This window comes from Cotesia typhae, unplaced genomic scaffold, assembly GCF_013202065.1.
Source record: "Cotesia typhae breed Kobodo isofemale line unplaced genomic scaffold, CoteBio_Ctyphae scaffold_152, whole genome shotgun sequence".
Lineage (NCBI taxonomy): Eukaryota > Metazoa > Arthropoda > Insecta > Hymenoptera > Braconidae > Cotesia > Cotesia typhae.
Window position 1 is genome coordinate 3386272 of NW_027423776.1, and position 22570 is coordinate 3408841.

Sequence of the window (22570 nt, forward strand, 5' to 3'; positions counted from 1 at the left end):
AGAACTAAATACGTTTAAAATATAAGAGAATCGAGTCAAAATGATAACTAATTGTAATTAAGCTTTCTTATCTCCCCAAGCTAAAGATAACGAGGTGACATTCTCCATAATTTAATATCAAGTATTCTCATCACCGTGGTAAAGAAACAGAACATTATCTATAGTGAAAGATCTTGAAAGTTCCGAACAATGTTATAATTGTAATAATAACAATGATACTTTATCCCAGACCCTCGGAATCGGCATTTATGAAAATTAGTGCAAACCGAATTGCAGTCATTAGTGTACTCTCACTTACTAATTGTCTTCATACTAATTTGGTTTACTCCTATATCTTATCAAGCATTGCAGCAGAACTGTCTTGCCAGGCAATATGATTGTGGGAAGTGCAATCCACGTGAAATAGCTCGTCCTGGGTACGGTGTACAATTGTTGGAGCTAAGTACCGTTGGAAGTTAGACAAAGGTCCGTGAGGTTCATCACAATGCGTGACAATGCGTACACAGAAGGGAAGATCTGGAGATGAGACCTGGCAGTGAGAATGTAGTCGTTGAGTGTATGAGGGTGTCGATGAGAGTTAGGAGTCGCTATCTTTATTCTATGCTCTCTCATCTCTCCCGTTATGTTGTCTGAAGTCCATCCGTTGCCAATTAAACTGTTTTCCTGCTCCTTCACCAATACCATCAACCCTACATTATTTGAGAATTATCCATGTGCATGCTGAGAGACAGACCGTAATACAGAATAGACCGTAGTAGATAATTGTATTCCGCACACATACCTACTTATAACCCGGATAGCTGAAGAACGGAATGGTAAGTATACAAATTTTCGACCTAGCTGGATGCTGTTCATACAGATCGTGTATTTGTATGCATGAATATTTGTTGTTACGCTTCCAGCTATCATCTCAAGTATCTTTGTTCATATAAATATGGCTTCATGTTTCTGGTCAAGTGCTCAAATAAACACTCACTAGACTCTTTGTAATTAACCACTATAATAATATAATGATTATAATAAAAAAATCCGGAGAATAAATTTCCTGATACATTATAAAAAAAATCCGGTTGAAGATCAAGTGATGTAGGATGTAGGTGTTAAAATTTTCGGTGCTAAATTTTAACACCAATATAATTTTATTTTATTTCTACCATTCGCATTTTTTGATAAATTTTCTCTGTAATAATTTGTTTCTCAACGAATATTAAAAATTACCATATGTGACTTAAATTCAGCGACATTATAGTAATTAATTTCATTTAATTACACGTAGTAATTTTAATAATTTATTACATCGGTACACAAAAAAAAGTTGTCAGTACTTTGGACTAGACCTACCTATCTTCATGAATTTTGACGCGCTGAATCCGTATCTGAAGTCAGTTTTGCCTGTACACCCTCAAAATTTTGAGTAAAATCCAAAAAGGCCAAAAATTGCGGAAAACTGCAGTCACAGCGATGAATAAAATTTTGTGGACCCAGATCAAGTATGATTTTTATGTATTTCAATTTACTGAATCTGAATCTGAACGTTAATTAGCCTGTTGAGCCGTCAAAATTTGAAAAAAAAAAAAAAAACCCCAAAAATTGCAATAAATCATGAAAAATCTAAATTATCGAAATAAAAAAAATTTTTTCGATTCAGATTGAGTATGATTTTTATGTACATTGCTTCACTAAATTTGAATCTGAAATCTTGTCCCATTATCGTTTTAAAATAAAAAAAAATTTTCAAAAAATCAAAAAAAAAAATCGGGAAAATTACAGTTATAAATATGAGAAAAAAAATCGATTAAACACGATTGTTAATGACTTGGGTGCATTTTCATCGATGTAATATGATCTTCGAATTGGAAAAAATTGACAAAATCTTCAAATCTTTGAAAAATAGCTTGTAAAGAGAAGGTACGAAACCATATTTTCCAATTTCAGACTGTGGTTCGTTTGAATTGAATTTTTTCATCTTGAAATGACCTACGGAGTAGGTTCTTCTTCTTTGGTAGTTTAATAAACCTCAAACTACACTTCATGGATTCTCACGTCGACCACTTTCCTGATAATCTTGAAGACTACAGCGAAGAACAATGAAAACGATTTCATCAAGACTTAAGTGAAATGAAGGGTGGGTATCGAGTAAATTAGAATGTCAACATGATGTCAGATTTTGTGCTGGGTAATAACAAGAGAAACACTAGAAGAGAACAGAAAACGTAAAAAGAACCCACTGCGTAGGTCATTTGAAGATAAAATAATTTGATACAAACGAATGACAGTCTGAAATTCAAAAATATGGTTTTGTACCTTCTTCTTACAAGCTATTTTTTAGAGATTTAAAAATTTTGTCAATTTTTCAATTCTAAAATCATATTCCATCGATAAAAATGCACCCAAGTTATTAACAATCGTGTTTAATCGATTTTTTTCTCATATTTATAACTGTACTTTTCCCGATTTTTTTGGTTTTTTGAAAAAATATGATGTATTAAAAAAAACACTTCAGAAGTACTACATCTGATAGGCCCATACGTGGATTGATATGACGGATTTGTTTCAGGTAATATTAGAACATGTCAAAAAATGTACAAAAACATATTAAGCCACATTAGAAAATTTTTTCACAGAATGATATAATATTATCAAATGATCATGAATGATATGATACGTAAGTATACGGAGGTTTATGATGTAAAGGTATATAACAATTGATGGTTTACTTTGTCTGATGAAATGACAATAGGAGCATACGTCTACTTACACTTAACGCTTATCTCAATGTCCATTAAACAGAATCTCTTGTCATATACCTGACAGTTCAGAGATGCTGGCTGGAGAATCGTGAAAGTGAGATATGTAGTACATTGCAAATGAGAGATTGGAGTACAAATTACGGTAGTCGTGATCGTGCATGCAATCTCAACGAGGGTGTCACTTGATATCTGTGTTCATTATTTACATCATTCAATGAACTGAATGGCAGAGTAATATATATATTAGGGTGGGTCAAAAAAATCGAATAATTTATTTTTGACTTTATACTCTGAAAAATAGGTTCGTAGACACCTAAAAAGAATTCTCTCCAAGTATAAGCTCTTAATTATAACGGGAAGGTCCTCCGCTTTGCGAGCTGTTGCATTAGTCAGTGAATATAATCAATGCTTGACAAAAAATGAAGAACAATTCCAGTACTTATTGCAAGTTGTCAAAGAACATCAAAAAACATTCCCAAATTGTAATAAAAGAAATTATTTATAGTAATAGCGTACTGTTATGTTAAAAATATAGACAATTATATTGCAATTGATAATTCAATAAAAAATTTATCTATAAAAAGTTAAATACTGGTTGTTTCTCACTTGATTCAATACTTTTCATATTAAATTTGACAAAGAAATATGTCATTCACTTCAAATTAAACTAATCATTGGCTATATGTCGAAAAAAATGCTCTAATTTCTTGTTTTAATGCAATCAAACAAGCTCAAGACTGAAAACAATATTAAAAAAATTGTTTATAACATTTCTTTATCGATCGAAACTCAAATTTATGTAAATTTTCCTGAAACTCATAGTTTAAATTAAAATTTATCGAATTATTGATCAAAAACTGGAAATATTGATATTCGTTAATGTTTGACGATGAATATCTCGTAACGGCTTCACTTAATCAAAAAATCATAAGAGACCATTTTTGTAGAGCAGTAAATTTCCTACAAAATCATGAGTTCCGCAATCCGAAATAATTTTTTTCATCGACTTATAAAATTCATAATAAAAACGAATATTTTCCTTAAAATAGCCAAACTTCAACTATGAATATCTTTTAATCGGTTGAGTTTTTGAAAAAGTCATAAGAGACCTTTTTGTAAAGCATTCAATTTCTCACAAAATCTATGCCACGGAATATTTTTCCAAGCAGTTGGAAGCGAGATATAAATTTTTTTATCTGATTATTCGAAAAAAATAGAAACCCGCAAAGCGGAGGACCTTCCCGTTATAATTAAGAGCTTATACTTGGAGAGAATTCTTTTTAGGTGTCTACGAACCTATTTTTCAGAGTATAAAGTCAAAAATAAATTATTCGATTTTTTTGACCCACCCTAATATATATGCTGACTTATGGGCTTATGATGGAGCAATGTCAAGATTCTGATATAAATTCACAGTGTTACTTATAAATTTGTGGATTGTACGAAGGGCTGTAAAGTCTCAGTAAGTTTCGCGTCACATTTACGGAGAATGATTGTAGACAAATGCATAGCATGAAAGAGTGAATGCTAACGTCAGTTATTTATAAGAGCCGATCAAACGTCAATTTTGGAATTATGAAGTTCATTACTAGATGGAGGGTTAGGAAAATCCTTGAATTCAAAAATAGTGACTAACGAAGGTAGAACCTAACATTTGCATTCAATAATGAAAGGACAGGAGTTGAAGTAACCCCTCGGTAGAAGCGGTAGAATGAAAAGGTTGTTGAAATAAATAGGATGTCAGTTTTGAAAACCAGTCTAACTTTGTTTTCAATTAATATTAAAGCCACGACATTGTTCGGAAGATTTTCCTAGGAGAATTCACGTGGTTGTATTTATTCTTTGTTTTGTATTTCTCCTGGAGCGGTTTCTTGCTTCCAGATCCTTGATAATGATAACAGAATAAAAACATAGGAAAGTAAGACAAGGGACATGATTACGTTAGCAAAATCGATAAGTCTCGTGGCATTTTGCCGATTAAATCCTATTTCGAAATGCAACCAATGCTCTTTTGCTAAGCTCACTTGTATCTTGAGGGCAAACTATATTCTTGAGTTTGCATTTCGACTTTCCCTGAGAAAGTTGAGGTGATGCCAGGCAAAAGGAAGTACATTGAAAGAGATAGAGTTGTAAAAAAATAAAAATGTAGAAAAGCAAGTCATCTCTTTCACAGTGTCATTGTGAGGAAAGAATTTTTTGTGAAAGCTTGGAATAATCATTCTTTTAGATTTTCGCGTGTGCTAGAGATGTTTGAAATAATGAAAAAAAATATACCATAAAAAAACATAGTCGAGGCTAGAGGCAAAAGATATACACGCAACTGAGAACAACGAGAACAATGTCGACGAGACACAGTGTGGATTGGCAACGCTCCAGGTCTTTTTGATTTTTAAAAACAAAAAATGGAGAGAAATGAAGTGAGTAGAGAATGAACATGCAAAATATATGTGTATATATAGTTGAGATAAACTGGACAAAACTGTTTGCTGACGTGATATGTGATGCGCTGATATGAAAGTATTCAATTTTTTACAAAACAAATGAATTGGATATTTTACAAGCTATAATAGACATCAATGTTAAATGGATTTTTATCTTTTGTTTGTTTTTTTTATTGTCCTGTATTTAGTTATATGTTCAGTGATTGCGAAGATAATTGAGTTAGCGAAGCTTGGAATGAAAATTTGTTGATTCGGTGCAATGAGTTTAATGTTTTGATCGTTTTTTAACTCCACGCTAAGAAAATTGTAAGCTTTTTTAAATTAAGGAAGATATTTGATGTATAGTTCAATTTTTGGAAACTGAATTTTTATCGTTCCAATATTTTAAATTTCTATATCTTGACTAGAGACAATTTTTTGAATATTATTACATTTTTGAGATGAAAAAAAAAAAAAGAAAAATTCAAAGCTCGCGTGAAATAATTTTTCGATATGACCTGATGTGTTCATATAACATTTTTGATGTCCTGACATAGTCATATATGTCCATGCATATATTTCTCGCTTAAAGTTTGGTGTTAAAAATCTCAAACAGAGTGCATATTTTCGTTGAACTGTCTCCTTACAAGAAAGTTGATTAAAGTGCTTTCAGAACTAAAAGTTATTTATTTTTCTTTTCTGAAGAGATTTTCTGAAGTACACTTTTAGAGTAATCAACTACTCAAATAATTTTTTGAAATCTAACGCGTTAATTGATACAATTCTAGAAAAAAATAAAAATCTGTAAAATTATTGTAAATTATTTTTTTACTCTCATATATAGCTTCATGTGACCAAATTTAGTCGTTTCAAAAATATTTCTGCACGGGTTGCTACAGTCGATTAATAATAACTCATAAATTGTTTTTGTATTATTTTTATAAGATAGTACAAAAAACGTTTGTTCGATTTAATCGAAGTATAATAACAATCAATCCGTTAAATGGGTTCATATTATTGCTACCGTAGCAGTATATGACAATGGATTTAATGAATTAGCATAATATTGTTTTAAGCTTCCAGTAAGAAGGATGTAATTATAAACGGTCTAATGAAAGCAATTAATAAGGGTTGTTATTAATCTACAATAGCAATCAGTTTTATAGTATACGATGTAATAAATTCGATGTATTGTTTAAATCGATAGAGTTGACGAAAACATGTTCGGAGAAGGATTTATTGTGCGGTTGTGAGTGGGATTTTGCCAACTGCTGGCTTTGTTCCACGTTGACGTAATTGAATTCCAGTGGCTTGCAAGAGGAGACAGTCGCGGGGTATTATTGGGTCAGAGGATGTACGATATCTTCGACCATTTCCCATGCAAATTGAGCAGATGCGATTGCTGTTCTTCGATACGACCAGTTTCGTTGAATAGTTTGTTATAAATTTATAGAGTAAACCAAAGATCAGCTTTATCGGCTCTTAAGTATTTATCATTTCAATTTACATTTGGTTGTTATTTGCTGATTCAATTGATTGTCAGCAGTTGAATATTAGGTAGTAATCTACAATAAAAATTCATAGAAATTTTCAAATAGTTTTATAGACAGATTAAAAATTATTGCGATTTTATGTGAATAAACAATCAATTAAATTAATACTTTTTGAAGGATCAGTCTACTGGGTTTTAAATATTCTGATTTTTTCGATTTTAATCAATTTATTGACTCGTGTACATGAGATTTCTAATAAGTGTAAATTATCAGTGATAATTATTTGTAATAATTTATTACAAATAAAAATATACCCTACAATTTAATGTTGAATGCTTAATTGAAAAAATATAATATTTATTGTTAAAGTATAATTGTTCTTAATATATGAATGTTAGATTTGATTCCATTTGATCGTAAATGTAACTATCTGGATGAAAAATCTTATGATCGCGGTATTGTAAGAATATATGTATACACTGTAAAATCAACAATACATAGATCATTGACGTTATCATAAATTTTTTTTTTGCAAGGAAAATTTCTTAATTCATGAACGTTTGTGCTCGATTTAAAATGATAAAATGTTTCAAAATGATCTTCTAAGTTTTTTTCTTGAAACATGCTTTTTTATTTTCAGCATAAGCAATAGTTAAAATTGGCAAATTGAGATCTACAGAGGATTAAAATCTTTTTTGATTAAAATCTTTATATTTAAATGGTATTTGATAGTGAAAGCTTAGCAATTTTTTAAATCTTTAATAAAATTCTTTAATTGGGTCAATTAAAATTTTTCAATTACATCGCATGCACTTGTACCGTAGTAAAAATTGTCGGTGACATATATTCCCTCCCTATAGATTTTTTTAACTAATATACATATACACGGTACGTACATATGTACAAAAGCACATGGATTACTTCCGATTAGCCTCTAAATCCTGTTGTACTGACCTATTTTCAAAACGATTCTTTATCCGTACTACAGGTTCAACAGCTTACATGTATGTTCGTATACATGCATATTAGCTGACATATTTCGAGAGTATAAGAAAAAAAAAAAATATTTTTATTAAACGGCAAAATTTATTTTTACACTGTTTTTCACTTTAAATCACAATTACATTGGATGGAAAAATTCTGTAAGCTTTTAAAATAATTGAAAATAAAATTCCATTCCAATAAAATTTAATAAAACAAAAGGTAAAAAAAAATCTCGACAATTGAATTATTCGTAAATTCAAAATGATTATAACGTATAGTAATCCAAATGAAATTCACAGCAAGTGGCACGAATAGATGTAACATAGCTCCGGAAGAGATGGATGTTCAGATTAATAGATAAATGAGGATAAAAGGAGAGCCATGCAGTGGGGAAACAGAGTGAAACATGTCGGCGCCACAGGGACTGTAGGATCTAGACCATACCACGCACGGAAATCGGTTGACTCTAACTCTGACGACCCCAAATATAGCAAAGCCGAAGCTGAGCTGGACCGTCGACAAAAACTCATTTCTTTTCTGTCTACAACAATTTCTCTTTCTCTTTCTCTCTTTTGTTTCTACGCTCTTGCGTCTCCGACAAACTGTTCCGTTCCATTCCACGCGCGATTTATTGATCCACGCACGATTCCGTCTCCGACAACACAACTACTTGTCTCGTCGTACAGTGATGCTCAGCGATGCTATAGAAAATTTTATTGACGACATCCCCTATTTTATTTTATCATTTATGAATGCATATTTATACAGAATTTGCTTTCTTGATTTTTGACTACGACCGCCAGAAGAAATTTGGTTAAGTATTCATAGCTCTCGTAAGAGTACTTTTTTACTCATTTTACTCATTTTTATGAATTTTTGTCAGGTTTATCAAAAAAAGCTTTTTATTTCACAATTATCACTATACTGAGTTTAATACGAAATATTTTCATATAATTTTTTAAACACGTTGAAAAAAAAATGGTCCAGGAAAGGTTCTGACGGCTCAAGAATTTATTGAAATAAAATATTTTATTTATTAATTTTTTGACATAAGAACATCAATATCTGTCGTTATTACGACGGACAAACAAATAAATACTTATAAAAAAATATTATGGTGTGGTTAATTTTCATACACTGAAAAAGAAGTTTTCTGCTCGGCACCATGTATCTACTGTATAGTAACAAGTGTATCGTTAAGGGTACAATCCGTACAGCTATGAGTAGCAGTCTGAATAGTGACCGTCACGATCCATTCAAGTGCTATTTACGATCCTATTACTACCGTTAGTATAAAGTTTTCCTAACCTCACTCCCCTCTAGATAGCAACGAGTGGATCGTGACAGTAGCAATATCGTATCGTGCAGAGGAGAAAACGATTTTTTTCAGTGTATCCGACCTTATGTAGACATATCTGTAGATATATACCAAAGTAGAAAAATAATAGTCAGATAAGCTCCTGAAGAGAGTCAAAAAAATTGTATTTATTTCAGAATGTAATTCTCTTGTAAGGAGACGATTCGGCGATCATGTGCCCTCCATGGGAGATTTTCAACACTATACTATTGTTAAAAAAATTATTTGTGAACATATGACCAGATCAGGCTGTTTACACACATCAAATCTTCTAGTATGGACATTTTATTAAATGAAAATTTTTTTAGCTAATTCAATAAATTTATCAGACAAGATTCACTTATTAAAAATATGTTTTTTTTAAACAACATAATTTTTACTTACAATTTTATCAAGAAATTAATTATATATAACTTTGAGAAATTATAAGATTTATATTTTAATTATTTATGTTGTTACTTAAGTTACTATGCTTAAAAGTTCGTACATACAAAAATTTTTTATCAAAAACCACGCATTTTTTCCACTCTCAACATAAACTCTGTTGTTGAATTGAAAAAATGATAGCGCGAATTACACCTAATTTGTATTTAAATCCAATATACAAAGAAGTCTATGGAGTTTGTGTACATGACGATAAAGAATTAAAATTTAATATTATAAATTCAAATCGTAATAATTTTAATAAATAATATAACAAATTACTAACCGGTTATGTTCACATAAATTTTTCACCTGATTTAGATTCAAATGTCAAGTACAATTTAGTCTGAGATTTAACTTGAGATTCTTACGCAAATAGTATTTATTTTTTTTTTTGCTAGTCGAATGTGTCACTGCACTCCGACAGGTGAACCAGAAAAACTAAATCAAACCACTATAGCCGATAGGCTGTAAATAAATGTATATTTCCAAAAATTACTAAAATATCTAGTGAAAGAATGGAAAATTTGTAGTGATATTCAATACATTGAGTTCAATACAAAAATTGAGTAGTGATATTCAATACAATTTTTCGAGTTAACAATCTAAAAGGACCAAACATAAAAATTGAGTTTAAAAATTACAGTCCTATTTAAAAGTTAGCCATATTGGTTGCAAAAAAACAGAATGAATGAGTCTTAATTCATAATTCATAAAATCTATTTAAACCGTATAAAAATCGTAACTAATCGATTCAGAAATGTTTTTTATTCGATCATTATCTACTTATACTTTTATATTTGTATCTTTGTAATAAAAGTTAATTGAAAAGAAAAAAAAAATAACATTCTGATCTTAACAAAGTTCCGTAATTCATCAGAATATATTCAAATATATGCTAACTTCTCTATCTCAACGTTCGATATTTGAATTGCCCAGTAAATCATATCACGAGTAATTTACACGAGGGAAGTAGAGCTTTAATTTCTAGAGTTCTATGACTCGTTTCATACAATCAATTTCGATTATCGAGATTAATAGTGAAAATCAGCAAAAATTATTCTTATCTATTTTTTTAAAATTAAATTATGTGTTTTTCTTCGAATATTTACTTGCGATAGAATGTAAAAAAAATTTGGATCAATTTAATAATCGCAATTTAGGAATATGGTAAATCAATTAACCTTTCTCGTAAGTGCAATTTCCCGAGCATTCTAGCTGGGTTTAACCCTTCTTAAACATTGCAATGCTCCCCCTGGATAATATTACCCTCTTTCTGAAAAGTCTATTCGAATCGAGTGGACTCTTAAACCCTCGGTTGTTCCATTAGCTATTTTAAATATTGATTCCATCAAATTGAATTGATGTACTAATGGAATCTCTAAAGCATTATCTAACTTTAATGGACTTAATATTGCGTATAGTCAGATTTGGGATTATATTAAAATATTACTAAAAATAACTCGGCTTAATAATTAAACACCGAGATTCTATTACTTCTAAAAATAAATCATATTATAGTCCATAAAGCTAATATCTATGAAAAAACATTTTTGTAAATGCAAATGTGCATGTATTAAATATCCATGTGATATCTAAATTAAAGCTCATTCCATTTTTTATTAGGAATCTTGATGTTATTTTTTATGTTTAGTCATTTTAAATTAAACGTTGATAAATATACTGTAGATTGCAAAAACAGAAAAAGCAAACAAACTTTCAGTAATAAATTCTTTTTAAAAAAGTCACTTTCTTCACAATTAAATTTTGATATTTATTTATGTAGAATATAGATTTTTAGATTATATTAATTAAATATTAATTAAAAGAAATTTCAGCACGAGACGATATTTTTAAAAGTATAATAATAGATTTATTGATAAGGGAAAGAATATACAACTGCTCACTAGCCTGGATGGTGTTAGACTAATTTACCAACTATCCCTTAAAATTACTTGGGCCTCTCGATCCCTTCTCACTCCCATCTCTAAACAGCATACTTGCATACTTCATACACTCTTGCTCATTCTCTCACTCGCACTTAAACTACAATATGTTTAACCATCTTACAGAGTAACTATATTTTGACATCTGGTGACAGCATGGCAGAAATACTAGTTACTCATCTAATCCTTTAATTTACAACCACTTATCTTGACAACCTAAAACTATTTAAAACTGAATACTTTTACTAAAGTAGAAGCATAGAAAATATTTTTCTTCATACCTCGGTCGAAAGTTGAATTTTCGGCCCTGCGCGTCATGATGCCCGAGGCGAAGCTGAGGGCACCATGACGCGCAGGACCGAGATTTCAACTTTTGGCCTGTGTAGTGTATACGATTTTTCTTCATAGCCGGTCGAAAGTACGTTATCAATTTTACTTGTTTTAACTTCAAGTGCAGATAAGTAAGTCTTGATGCCTGCCCCGACATTTGCGGCACGAGCGAAGCGAGTGCTGCTGGTCGTGGAGGCAGGCATCAAATACATTCGAAGAGTCAAGTCTGGTCATATTTTTTAAAAATAAATTAATTTCATTTTTTCAAAGATGTATTTATTTTCATTAGTTTAACAAACTATATTAGTTATTATATAATTTATCAAAGAAAACATATTATAAGCGAAAAACTCTTATTGCATTTTTTTTAATCGTTTCAATTTTCTCTTGAATGATCGCAATTATTAATATTCCTTCCATAAAATACACAGTTTTCAAACTTGATATTGGAGCAGTTAAAAATTATATCTCCACTGAGTATACAGTTTAATATTAATACAGTTAATATTGAATTAACAGAATGAGTATACAGTTAATATTAAATTAACAGATGACAAAACAACATTGATAAATATTTTTAAGATAAGAGGTAGCAATAGAAATTACAGCGGTTAAGAATTTGCTATAGTGACGGAATAAACAGTCCCTAGTTACAAGTGTAATTACGCATGAGAAATTCTTTCCTCCCGCCGTTACAGAGGGCGCGCGTGTACTTCTCACTGGGAGTAAATGTTAAACTTTCTTTCCTGCCATTAGAGAGGAAAGTACGTACTTTCGACCGAGGTATGAAGAAATAGTATATTATTTTACGCATTAATAAATCAAAAATTTTTGATATTTTCATGAGAAACACTTCCTTTAACTTAAAAATAAATTTTTATTTATTAAAAGTAAGGTTAAATACGTTTTACTTTGAAAATTATTCAACTACTGGGTATTTTACATTATGGTTATCTCACAAGTAAAAAATTGTAAAGAAAAGACAACAGGAAACTTTTATTTGTACACTAAGAGAAAATTTGAAGAAAATGAGTGATCTTGTAATTAGAAATTAATGTGTTGAAAGTCTGCAACAAATTAACTTCTTGCCACAATGATACTAATTTTTCTCAAAAGAAATTTTTTTTTTTTAGTGTTATTAAACGAACACATTAATTATACAAACTATCGCACCAACTTAATGCATTGCATCGGACAAAAAAGTTTTAATAAGTTTTCCCCTCACGTGAGAGATAGTTTCAAATGTTTACTTTGTTCTGCAATCTTGAAGTTCTACGGTATCATAATTGCGAACTAAGAGCAATCAAAGATACCGTTGAAGTGGATATTTATTTACCCAACTATCTAGAAGTGGTAAAGAGGATCTTGATATTGTATCGTAAAAGACAATTGTCTGCAATACAATATTGAGAAATATTTTTACTTTAATTGCTTTATCATCATGAAATCATGGATTGATTGTAAGAATGTTAAAATAAAGTATAATTTTCTTTACTTTTTTTTAACTTCCTGCTTCGAAAATTAAAAATTTAATTTTCAAAAGTAGGAAGTTATAAATTTCGGTCGGATTTTCAGAATGAGAGTTTTCATCAAATCTTCACGTTTTGAGGTTGTAAGAAGCCGTTCCGACTATTTCCGAACGTCCGGCCGTGTGTGTGTATGTATGTAAATAAAATTTTGTCGTGCGATATCTTAATTTATAACGAATCAACCAATCGAGATGAATGACAGAGCATACGAAAGTGTTCATTGAAACTTCAAGCTGATTAGATTTTGAAATCAATCGGTCGAAAATTTTCAAAAATGTTCAAAAAATAAAAAAAAAAATTTCTTTTAAATTTTTTCTAAATCACTTTCAAAATATTTGACTAATTAATTCCATCCTTGAAAGATACTTTTTTAACTTAAAAAACTGCGTTGATTAGTGCATATTTATCTAATATGAATGTATCTTGATTTGAATTTATATCTCTTTCTTAAAATTGAAGATATATTTGATCTCAGATGTCAAAATTACTTGAATTAAGAATACATATTTTCGAAGAAAACTGAAAAAAAATTGTCTCCATAGTTTTCTGATTTTTTATGCAAGAATGTTCTAATTAATTCAGTGATTTAGAATAAATTCTGAAATCACTCGGTCGAGCAGTTTTAAATATATTCAACAAATAAAAACCAAACAATTTGGATTTTTTTTAATACTAACGAATATTTTTTTGTCTAACATTCAGATTTTTTTGATGCTGACAACCAAATTTTTTTTTAATTTAAGGGGGATAGCCACTGTGACGCTGGAAAAAATAGGCAATTTTCGGGAATTTTTTTTACTAGGATAATAAAGGAATTTGGGGATCGGGTTTTTTTTGTTTTATAAAGTATATGTTGAGGATAATTCTCCTAAATTTTTATTCAAAAATATTTTGTTATCACAAAGTTATAAACATTTTTGTAGAGCACCAAAAAAATTTCCCCCTCCATTGCCGGTACTGTAACTCAAAAACGGATTATCTGAAACAAAAAAACCAAACGGCATTTTAATCTATAGGAATGTCGCTATCGTCGCACGTAGGGGATTTTGAAAATTTTGATTTGAGAAAAAATGGCGCCATATTGAAAATTTTTTCGTCTTTTTCCTCATTTTTTTGGACTCAAACAGCCTTAAAAATCTTAAAAATTAAAATTTTCAAAATCCCCTACGTGCGACGATAGCCACTAAGTAGACGAATACGGGGAAACAAAAAAATTGAGAATCGGTTCATATTTACGAAAGTTACAGTACCGGAAAGTTTGAAAAAGTCGTTTTGAGAAAAACGCGAGTAAAGTTTTAAGAAGATTCTCGCAACTTTAAAATCTAGTCTTTCACAAAATATTCATACTCACATCAAACTATCAAGTCCTGGGCCATATGAGGGTTCTTCCTCCTTATCTTTAGTATTGACCTTGACTTTTTTATTTTTTTACTGGCCGTTTCCATGCGGCTTTCAGCAGCTTTAACCCGAGTAGCGTCGCGCTCAGCGCAGTATGAGTAGAGTGTTGGTCCTACTTTAACATCGAGATTCTCTAATATCTTCAGAGTTGCTAGAGCCCCATCATTGAATGTAATTGTTGAAATATATAAAGCTATTTCAACAATAAGGGAATAAGAAGAATTTGTTTTTGGGGCGAGCTGCCACACTAATGCATTGAAGCTTTCATTATTATTTTGTGTAAACCCACCGACACATCGTTCCAATAACTCTGGATTCGATAGATCTTCATAAATCGGTATTAAAGCTTCCGCAATATCTGCAGGAAGTGGTGGTTTTTCAACTAATGAGTCCAAAGTATTTGTTGCCACAGCTTTTTGAAATTGACACCACGAATTTGCACCTTCAGGACAAAGAAAATGCTGCGGATCTTCGGGTGATGAAAACTTGTGATAAAATGTTTGCCAAATAGCATTATACATCTCATCAACATCATTAGAATGACGTCTGATATGTAAACCATAATACTTTGTAAATTCATTAATTGCTTTGTCCGTTAATCGACCTTTCCCACCTAAACTTTTCTGTGTATTTTCTTCTTTTCCTGTTTTTGTCTTCTTGTTAGTTCGTTGCTTCTTCAAAGCCCTTAGTCGACTGCCCATTCGTTTTTGCACGTGATTAATACATTCCTTTTTTTTTATCTTCACCATGTCCCCATACGGTTTAGCATCACAAATATTTTTATACGTTTTAGTGTCACCATCACCTATATAGTTTACATACTTAACGTTATGTAATAACTCTGATCGCATAAACATCTCTTTTATTCCATCTACCTCCATTTGTCCAGAAGAATTTTCATGGTTTATTGGACAGTCTAGAGCATGGTCTTGCATAAATTGATCGTATTCAGCTGTTCCTTTTTTGAGCTCATTAGCGCACACATCTTACAATAACTGGATTTCATACTTACATCTACGATTTTGCCAGTGAAGTAACCAATTAGAGAAGATATACCAAATGAAGATTTAAACCCTCTTTTCTTCCAACTACCGTCACCGGAGACAGAAATTCCAGGAATGTCATTGGATTTTAAATGCTTGCAGGTTTCTTGGATTTCTTCTTTAGCAGCTTTTTTCAACACTAAATCACAACAGTTTCTAGCTGCATTTCTGATTTGTGTGACCAGACGATCGTAAAAGCTATGGAACATTGGTCGTGGTAAATCCATGAAAGCACAAAATCTTTCAGCTCCAGATAACCCAATACCAATTATCCGCATTGCAAAGATGAAACGGCGATTAATTTCATACGCATTCTTGATGAGTGGACATGAATTTATCAAAACTGGATCACATTTTTGCAATTCACAACTAGTTTAAAACCTAATCCTCGAATACTTGTCTCAGTAAAGTTTACATCACCACCACACTTTTTACACGATACACAGCCACTTAGTAAATTAAATATCGAAAAAAATTTATAATTTTGTAGCTAATACTCGAATCAATTGTACAATCAGATTTTTGTGATAATTTCCTCTTGGAAGCACTATCACGTCGTTGAGAGCCAGTATTTTTCAGTTTCAGTTTCATATCTGTTGAGCGGTCGATTAAATTTTTTTCCTGTCGTTTGGCAGTTTTCTTTCGTTTTTAATAACTTTACTTTGTTTACGATCCATTATTTAACAAATTTTTTTGTTAAATAAACAAAAAAAAAAAAGATCAGAAGATTTAAAAAAATAAGTAAGTAAACAATAACGAGTACACTAAGAAACTCAATAAATTAAAGAACGAGTGTGTATTCATACAAAACAACTAAACTATGAGGTACAGTATCTCAACAATAAGAAAAAATATACGTTAAAAGTCAAATAATTGTAACGGTTGACAATCGTGAGGGAAAACAATCGCCAACCCGTACGAATCAAAGACGGAGCGAGCAGGCGACGTTTTCGTCGAAGCGCCGCGCGTAAAACGGTCAATCGACGCGCTCTTATAAAAATGACTATAACTCGAAAACTATTCGGAATTTTTCTATAAAATTTGAAATACATAATTTTGAATATATAAACTTCAGTTTAATGAAAAAAAAAAAAAAATTTTTTTTCCGAAATTTTACAGTGGCTATCCCCCTTAATTGTTTTTATATACCGACTAAAAAAATTGTTTTCATAATTAAAAATTTTTTTTTTTATAGGAACAGAAGAAAATTTGGCTTATAAAACTTTTTTCAGCAAAAGTTGTTTAATTCCAAAAACGTATATTAAGTTATTTTGTTAATTTGTTTGTCACAAAAATAATTATTTTGTACTGTGGGAATTATTCGTTTGTTAACATAGATATTGTAGAAATGCGAAATTGGTATTCTACCTATGTATTTTTGTAGGTATTTTCTCTATGTGACCATATAAATTATTATTATATGAAATATCAATACACAGAACAAAAAAATTTCTTGAACCGAGAAAATTGTAAGGAAGACTGAAGTTATTTTGGAGCAAGAAGAAATTTTGTTGGCTTAAAAAAATTTAATTTCGTTCAATAAATTTTAACTTCATTCAAAAAATTTTTAATCTTCCTTACGATTTTCTTGATTTAAGAAAATTTACGCTTGACTCAAGACTTTCTTTCTTTCTGTGTACCAGTTGTAATAAATAATCATAACATACAGTAAAAAATTTTTCGTCATTGTGTTGAGTGTTAAAATTTGTGTATAGAATATTACTCTCTAGTGTGCAGAATTTAACATTTTCATGTGTTGATTCAATGATTTAACAAACTAGAATGTTAAATTCTACACATGAGAGTGTAATATTTTAGACACAAATTTTGACACTCTACACAATGAGGAAAAATTTTTTGCTATGCTATATTTTCAATGTTACTTATGTTAACATTTGAATACCACCTATGTTGGAAGTGGAATTATTTTAATGTCATCACAACAAAAAATTACTATTTTTTCTAAAAAAATTCCTAAAAAAAGAGGTATTATTCCTAGTTTTAGATAAATACAATTTTTATATTATCATAATAAATATTTTAAGTATGTTAACACAGAAATTGTGCCTATTATTTCTATACATAGGAAAATCGGTATAACACATATTTTTTCTCTCCATGTTCGCATGCAACTTCTCATTTACATAAAGCTAACTATCAACATTGTAGCAAGACCAATAAAATATGCAATAATTATCATAATGGGTTATAATTGTCATAAAAAAAGATTAGTTGTAGATATAAAATAAAATACAACATGTTATTTGTTGGCAATGAAATAAAGGGGACATTAAAGCCAACATACCAAGCAGGCAAGCTACTAATCACAAAAATGAGTAATAATTCTGAAAATTCGCGGTTTTACGCGTATTTATTGTTTGCTGAACACATTATTTCGAAATTAATTGGATTATCACCATGGACAATGGATACTGCTAAGATATTTCGCAAAAATTTATTCTGTAATCAATTGGATACTTTTACTTACAAATTATCAGTTATTGGATCAAATTATAATATTCTGCTGGCTGTATTTTATGTTTTATGTGATGTTTTTGTTATTAATAATAATTTAAACAAGCAAATTAACGTACCAACATCAACAAAGTTTGAATTTGTTTCGATACTTTGTATCAGTGTAATACCGCTAATTTACGTCATTCGACAAAAATTACTCATCAGTGTTAAAAATCAAATCAAAGATGTCGATAACGAACTTATGAGCTGCGCAGGTTATACACTGGTTAAAAACAATACTAATTATTGGATATTCATTATAAATAATGTGTTAATATATTGTTGGATTATTTTTATGCTATTATTTAGAAGCTCATGGGTGCTAAGAGTTGCTCCGATCTTACCGACAGTTTTTGGAAGTGTTCTGATTGTACAATATGCAATGACAATCAACATGATTGAGAAACGGTTCAAAAGTATTAATTTGACGCTTCTAAAGTTGAAAAGTTCTATGCGTAGACCGATTTTGAACGATATTAGCAGCATTAAGTACGCATACATCGAACTGTGTGACATGTGCGAAAAGACTGCTGACTTTTATGGGATTCCTACATTGATTGTCATTATTTTATATTCTATCAGAAATATAGGCAACTGTTATGAGATGATTTTGGTATTTCTTTCTGAATCTGAAATGTCAAAAACAATATTTTGCTCTGGAATATTTGCAGTGCAAACGTGTTTCTTACTTACAATATTGACTACTAGTGTGACGAAACTTCTGAAACAAGTATGTATTTTATATGTTAGCTCATTTCATTTATTATTTCTGATCCAAATTGTAAATTCATATCGTTAATATTTTCAGAGTGAAAAAACGACTAGAATCATTAATCAGCTTTTGGATCGATTCACAATCAATCAAGCAATAACAGAAAAAGTAAGTCAATGCATTGATTTGAATCTCAGATCATCTAACGTCAATTTCTAATCACAGTTGTCCAAGTTTTCAAATGATCTCTGGCATATGAAGGTAGAGTTCACACTTTGCGATATTATTCCTTTGAATTGTTCTCTTCTCGCAATGGTAAGCCTAAAATAGATATTTATGTCATAAGGCCGTGAAGTACCGGTTTTCGGACAGCGACGATAATTCGATATAAGCTTAAGGTTTGTGGCGGCAAGGTTCAAAACGAGCGTAGTTTTAACGTCCGAGACGTAGCCAAGGACGGAAATTTACGCTCGTTTTCGAACATTCGCGTCACAAACATTAAAGCAAATATTGAAGAAAAGTCGTTGTCAAAATCGCCTTCAACGCGACTCAACGGCCGAATGACATACAATATTTTTTGTTATTATCGCTCCATAAATTTAACTTTTGAGGGATAGGAGGCATGCAATAACATATTTAAATTTTATGAAGTTTCACAAGGGCAAAAAAACTTAATTTTATATTAATCATCTTTTTATTAATATTTATTTATGGCGTGATTGTTATTTTATTAACATTAAATCCGCTTCAAAATAAACTGCCAGCAGAGAAATACTTAGCGCCACTCAATAATAACTGTTTAAAATTTACTTAAAATCATTGATCGGTACACTAGAATGTGACTTTTTTTTTTACAATCTCTCTCAATATCGTCTGGGTGTACTCGAAAAGTTTGTAAAAAAAAGGAAGGGGTAAAACTTCACGGCCTAGGCCGTGAAAAAAAGACGGTATGGTAGTCTCTAGAAAAGAGCCCCTTTACAGACGCCATCCAGTGCTCAAAAGTTGAACTTTTGAAGCGAGTATAACAAAAAATGATATTTTTTGTCGTGAAATTGTGACAAACCATCTTTTTAATTATTTTTCAGATTTCTGGTACAACTGCAACGTATCTAATTATTGTAATCCAATTTGATCTCAGCAAAACTGACGAACTGCCAAACTGACCGTCAAAACTTCAATTTTATCAACCAAATCGATACTCTGTTGATTTTGCACAATTTTATGAATTATTCGATCTGTTTTTTTTTTACGATTTGAGCGTGTGGATTTCTATTACATCTTTTATCTTGAATATAAATTACACAATTATACTATTATAAATTCATAATCAGCCTTCTTTTAGAGTCAAATCTAATAAATTATTTTCATGAAAAAAGTTTAATCGTGATTTGAATCTCATTGTTCTCGTGTAACTAATTATTATTTAATATACTTTATTAATTAGTAAAATAAAAAATAAAGAACATAAAAGTCGATTATAAAATTGTTGCTTCCATGTATTTATGTCACGCTGATTTAATACGTCATGTACTTTAAATAAAAGCGATTATCAACAACATAGCGGACGAAAAATTCAAGAATTTTTAAATAATCGTGTTTCCCATAAAGTGAATTATTCATCTGTGACCCTGGTTGTTTTAGGTTACAACTTAATGTTTAATGAAATTTATTCATCAATAATAGCAAATTACGCTAGAAATAATCAAATATAAATTATTTTCATTTCGCTATAGTTGTTTGTTTACTATTGTTAGCAAACATCTTTAAATCAGAAAATAAATATCTAAAGCTTGTTAACTAAGTTAAGTCCAGAGCTATACACCAACTAATCCACTCTATACAGATTATAAGGCTCATTCCTGAGTCTTTGCTCGTAAATAAAACTTTTACGAATACCTAAAACGTGTTCCATGAGTTAAATGTTAAATAATCTCTTATAAGATGTTTTAACTCCAATTAAATATCTTTTATTTTTTTAATAATTCATTTTACTATCGGAATGGTTCATTCATCACACTAAATAAAAAAAAAAAAAATTAGAAAAACGGGTTGACCCAAATAGCCGTCCCTGCAACTTCTTGCTAATTTCATACTTAAGTGCTTAAAATTGCACTTTATTACGTTTTTGAGCTCTTCGAGTTTAAAATAATATTTATGTTATTTTGAGCTCTATGAGCTCAAAGCGATTGCTTTTTGAGCTCAAAAGTCTGATCGAGGTTTAATTTTGACAGAGGTGTTCTCAATAAAACACTATTTTTTGAATTTTCAAATCGCAATTACTTTTGAATAAATGAACCGATTTTCACACGGTTGGCAACATTCGACGCAGTTTTCAAAGCCTTATAAAAAATCTTTGAGTTTAAATTGATCGAACAAAAAATTTCAAAGTAATTCCGAAAAAACACTTTTTTCGGTTTTCTTTCAAAAACGATAACTCACGAACGAATCAATTGACGTAGTTTTTTGATGATAAGAGCTGATTAGTTTTTAGAATCGATCAGTAAAGCCGTTTAAAAGTTATTTCAAAAAAACCACATTTGAAAAAAAATTTTTCTTGTAATTTTTTTAAAATTTCTCACTACGTACATACATATACACACATACAGATAGACATGCGGACATCATCGCGAAAACATTCAGGGAAGCTTTCTAGGATCTCAAAATGTCGAGATCTGATACGTATTTGATTTTGGAAAAACGGTGTAAAACCAATAACTTCACGATTTTTGAAAATTTTCAATTTTCTTAGCGGGAATTTAAAAAACTATGACCGTAGAGAAATAATATAAATCTACGGAGATATAAATTCTATCTTTGATTTAGGTTTGTAGAAAAGTCAATTTCTTCTTAGATCAATGATGATTTAATTCTCATAGCTTCAATTGATCATCATTATTACTTTCCTTTTTTTTCTTTTTTGATTAAAAATTTTGATTGCAATAAGTCACAAAACTATGTAATTTTTTTTTTTATCCAATCATATCAAAAGCTTTTCTAAATTCGAGATTTAAAAGTTAATAAAAAAGTAAATAGACGAAAAATTCCTGAGATATATTGTATCATTCGACCTCAGTTTTGAAGTTGTACAGATCCTGACACTGTTATTGATATCCAATATATATCCAAGCGAGAAATGAACATGAAAGCAAAACACATAGTTCAGGATATAGGAAGAAAGAGTAAGACAGAACACGAAGGGATGAAAGTACTCAGTACGAGGCGTCCCATCAGTCAGCCGTCATCGCCATCAGTCTCACCGGTATTTCCAGCTCTCTTCCAGTTGGCTACTAACCCTGAAGGGTAAATCTACCCCCTGAAGCGTTTACTCTATAGATCGGATAGCACACGTTACATCAATATTTACACCCTCTAGGTTTATTCAATCGTCAGCCTCTTCTACGGTTTTTTATTCTTTCATCCGTACACTTTCAATATACTTTTATAGTATACCTTATTTGTGCTTACTATTAAATTTCCTTATTTCAAAATGTTGCTCCTGTGGATAGAATCGAAAATTATCTATTATGTTGTTTTTATTTTTACTTTCAAAAATACAGACCAATTCTATAAAACTTGTAATTTTTTGAGATCTAATTATTAATTTTTTTTTGTTCCTAAAAGCAAATAGAATAACGAAAGACGTAGTACGTGTTCCAAGAACTTATCCA

General features: G+C 30.4%; 1 protein-coding gene across 1 annotated transcript; it reads right to left on the minus strand.

The window, feature by feature from the left end:
- Positions 1 to 14008: 14008 nt before the first annotated feature.
- Positions 14009 to 15163, minus strand: LOC141536191 (uncharacterized). Its single transcript, XM_074256530.1, has 2 exons — positions 14584 to 15163; positions 14009 to 14211 (listed from the first exon to the last, which is right to left on the minus strand). Exon 1 carries the CDS (start codon positions 15149 to 15151, stop codon positions 14585 to 14587), a length of 567 nt encoding a protein of 188 aa, XP_074112631.1. The 5' UTR covers positions 15152 to 15163; the 3' UTR covers positions 14009 to 14211; position 14584.
- Between the last annotated feature and the right edge of the window lie 7407 nt (positions 15164 to 22570).

What these genes read in the sequence shown, in the direction of transcription:
- LOC141536191 (XM_074256530.1), bottom strand. Translation starts at nt 15,151, where the DNA reads ATGTATAATGCTATTTGGCAAACATTTTATCACAAGTTTTCATCACCC.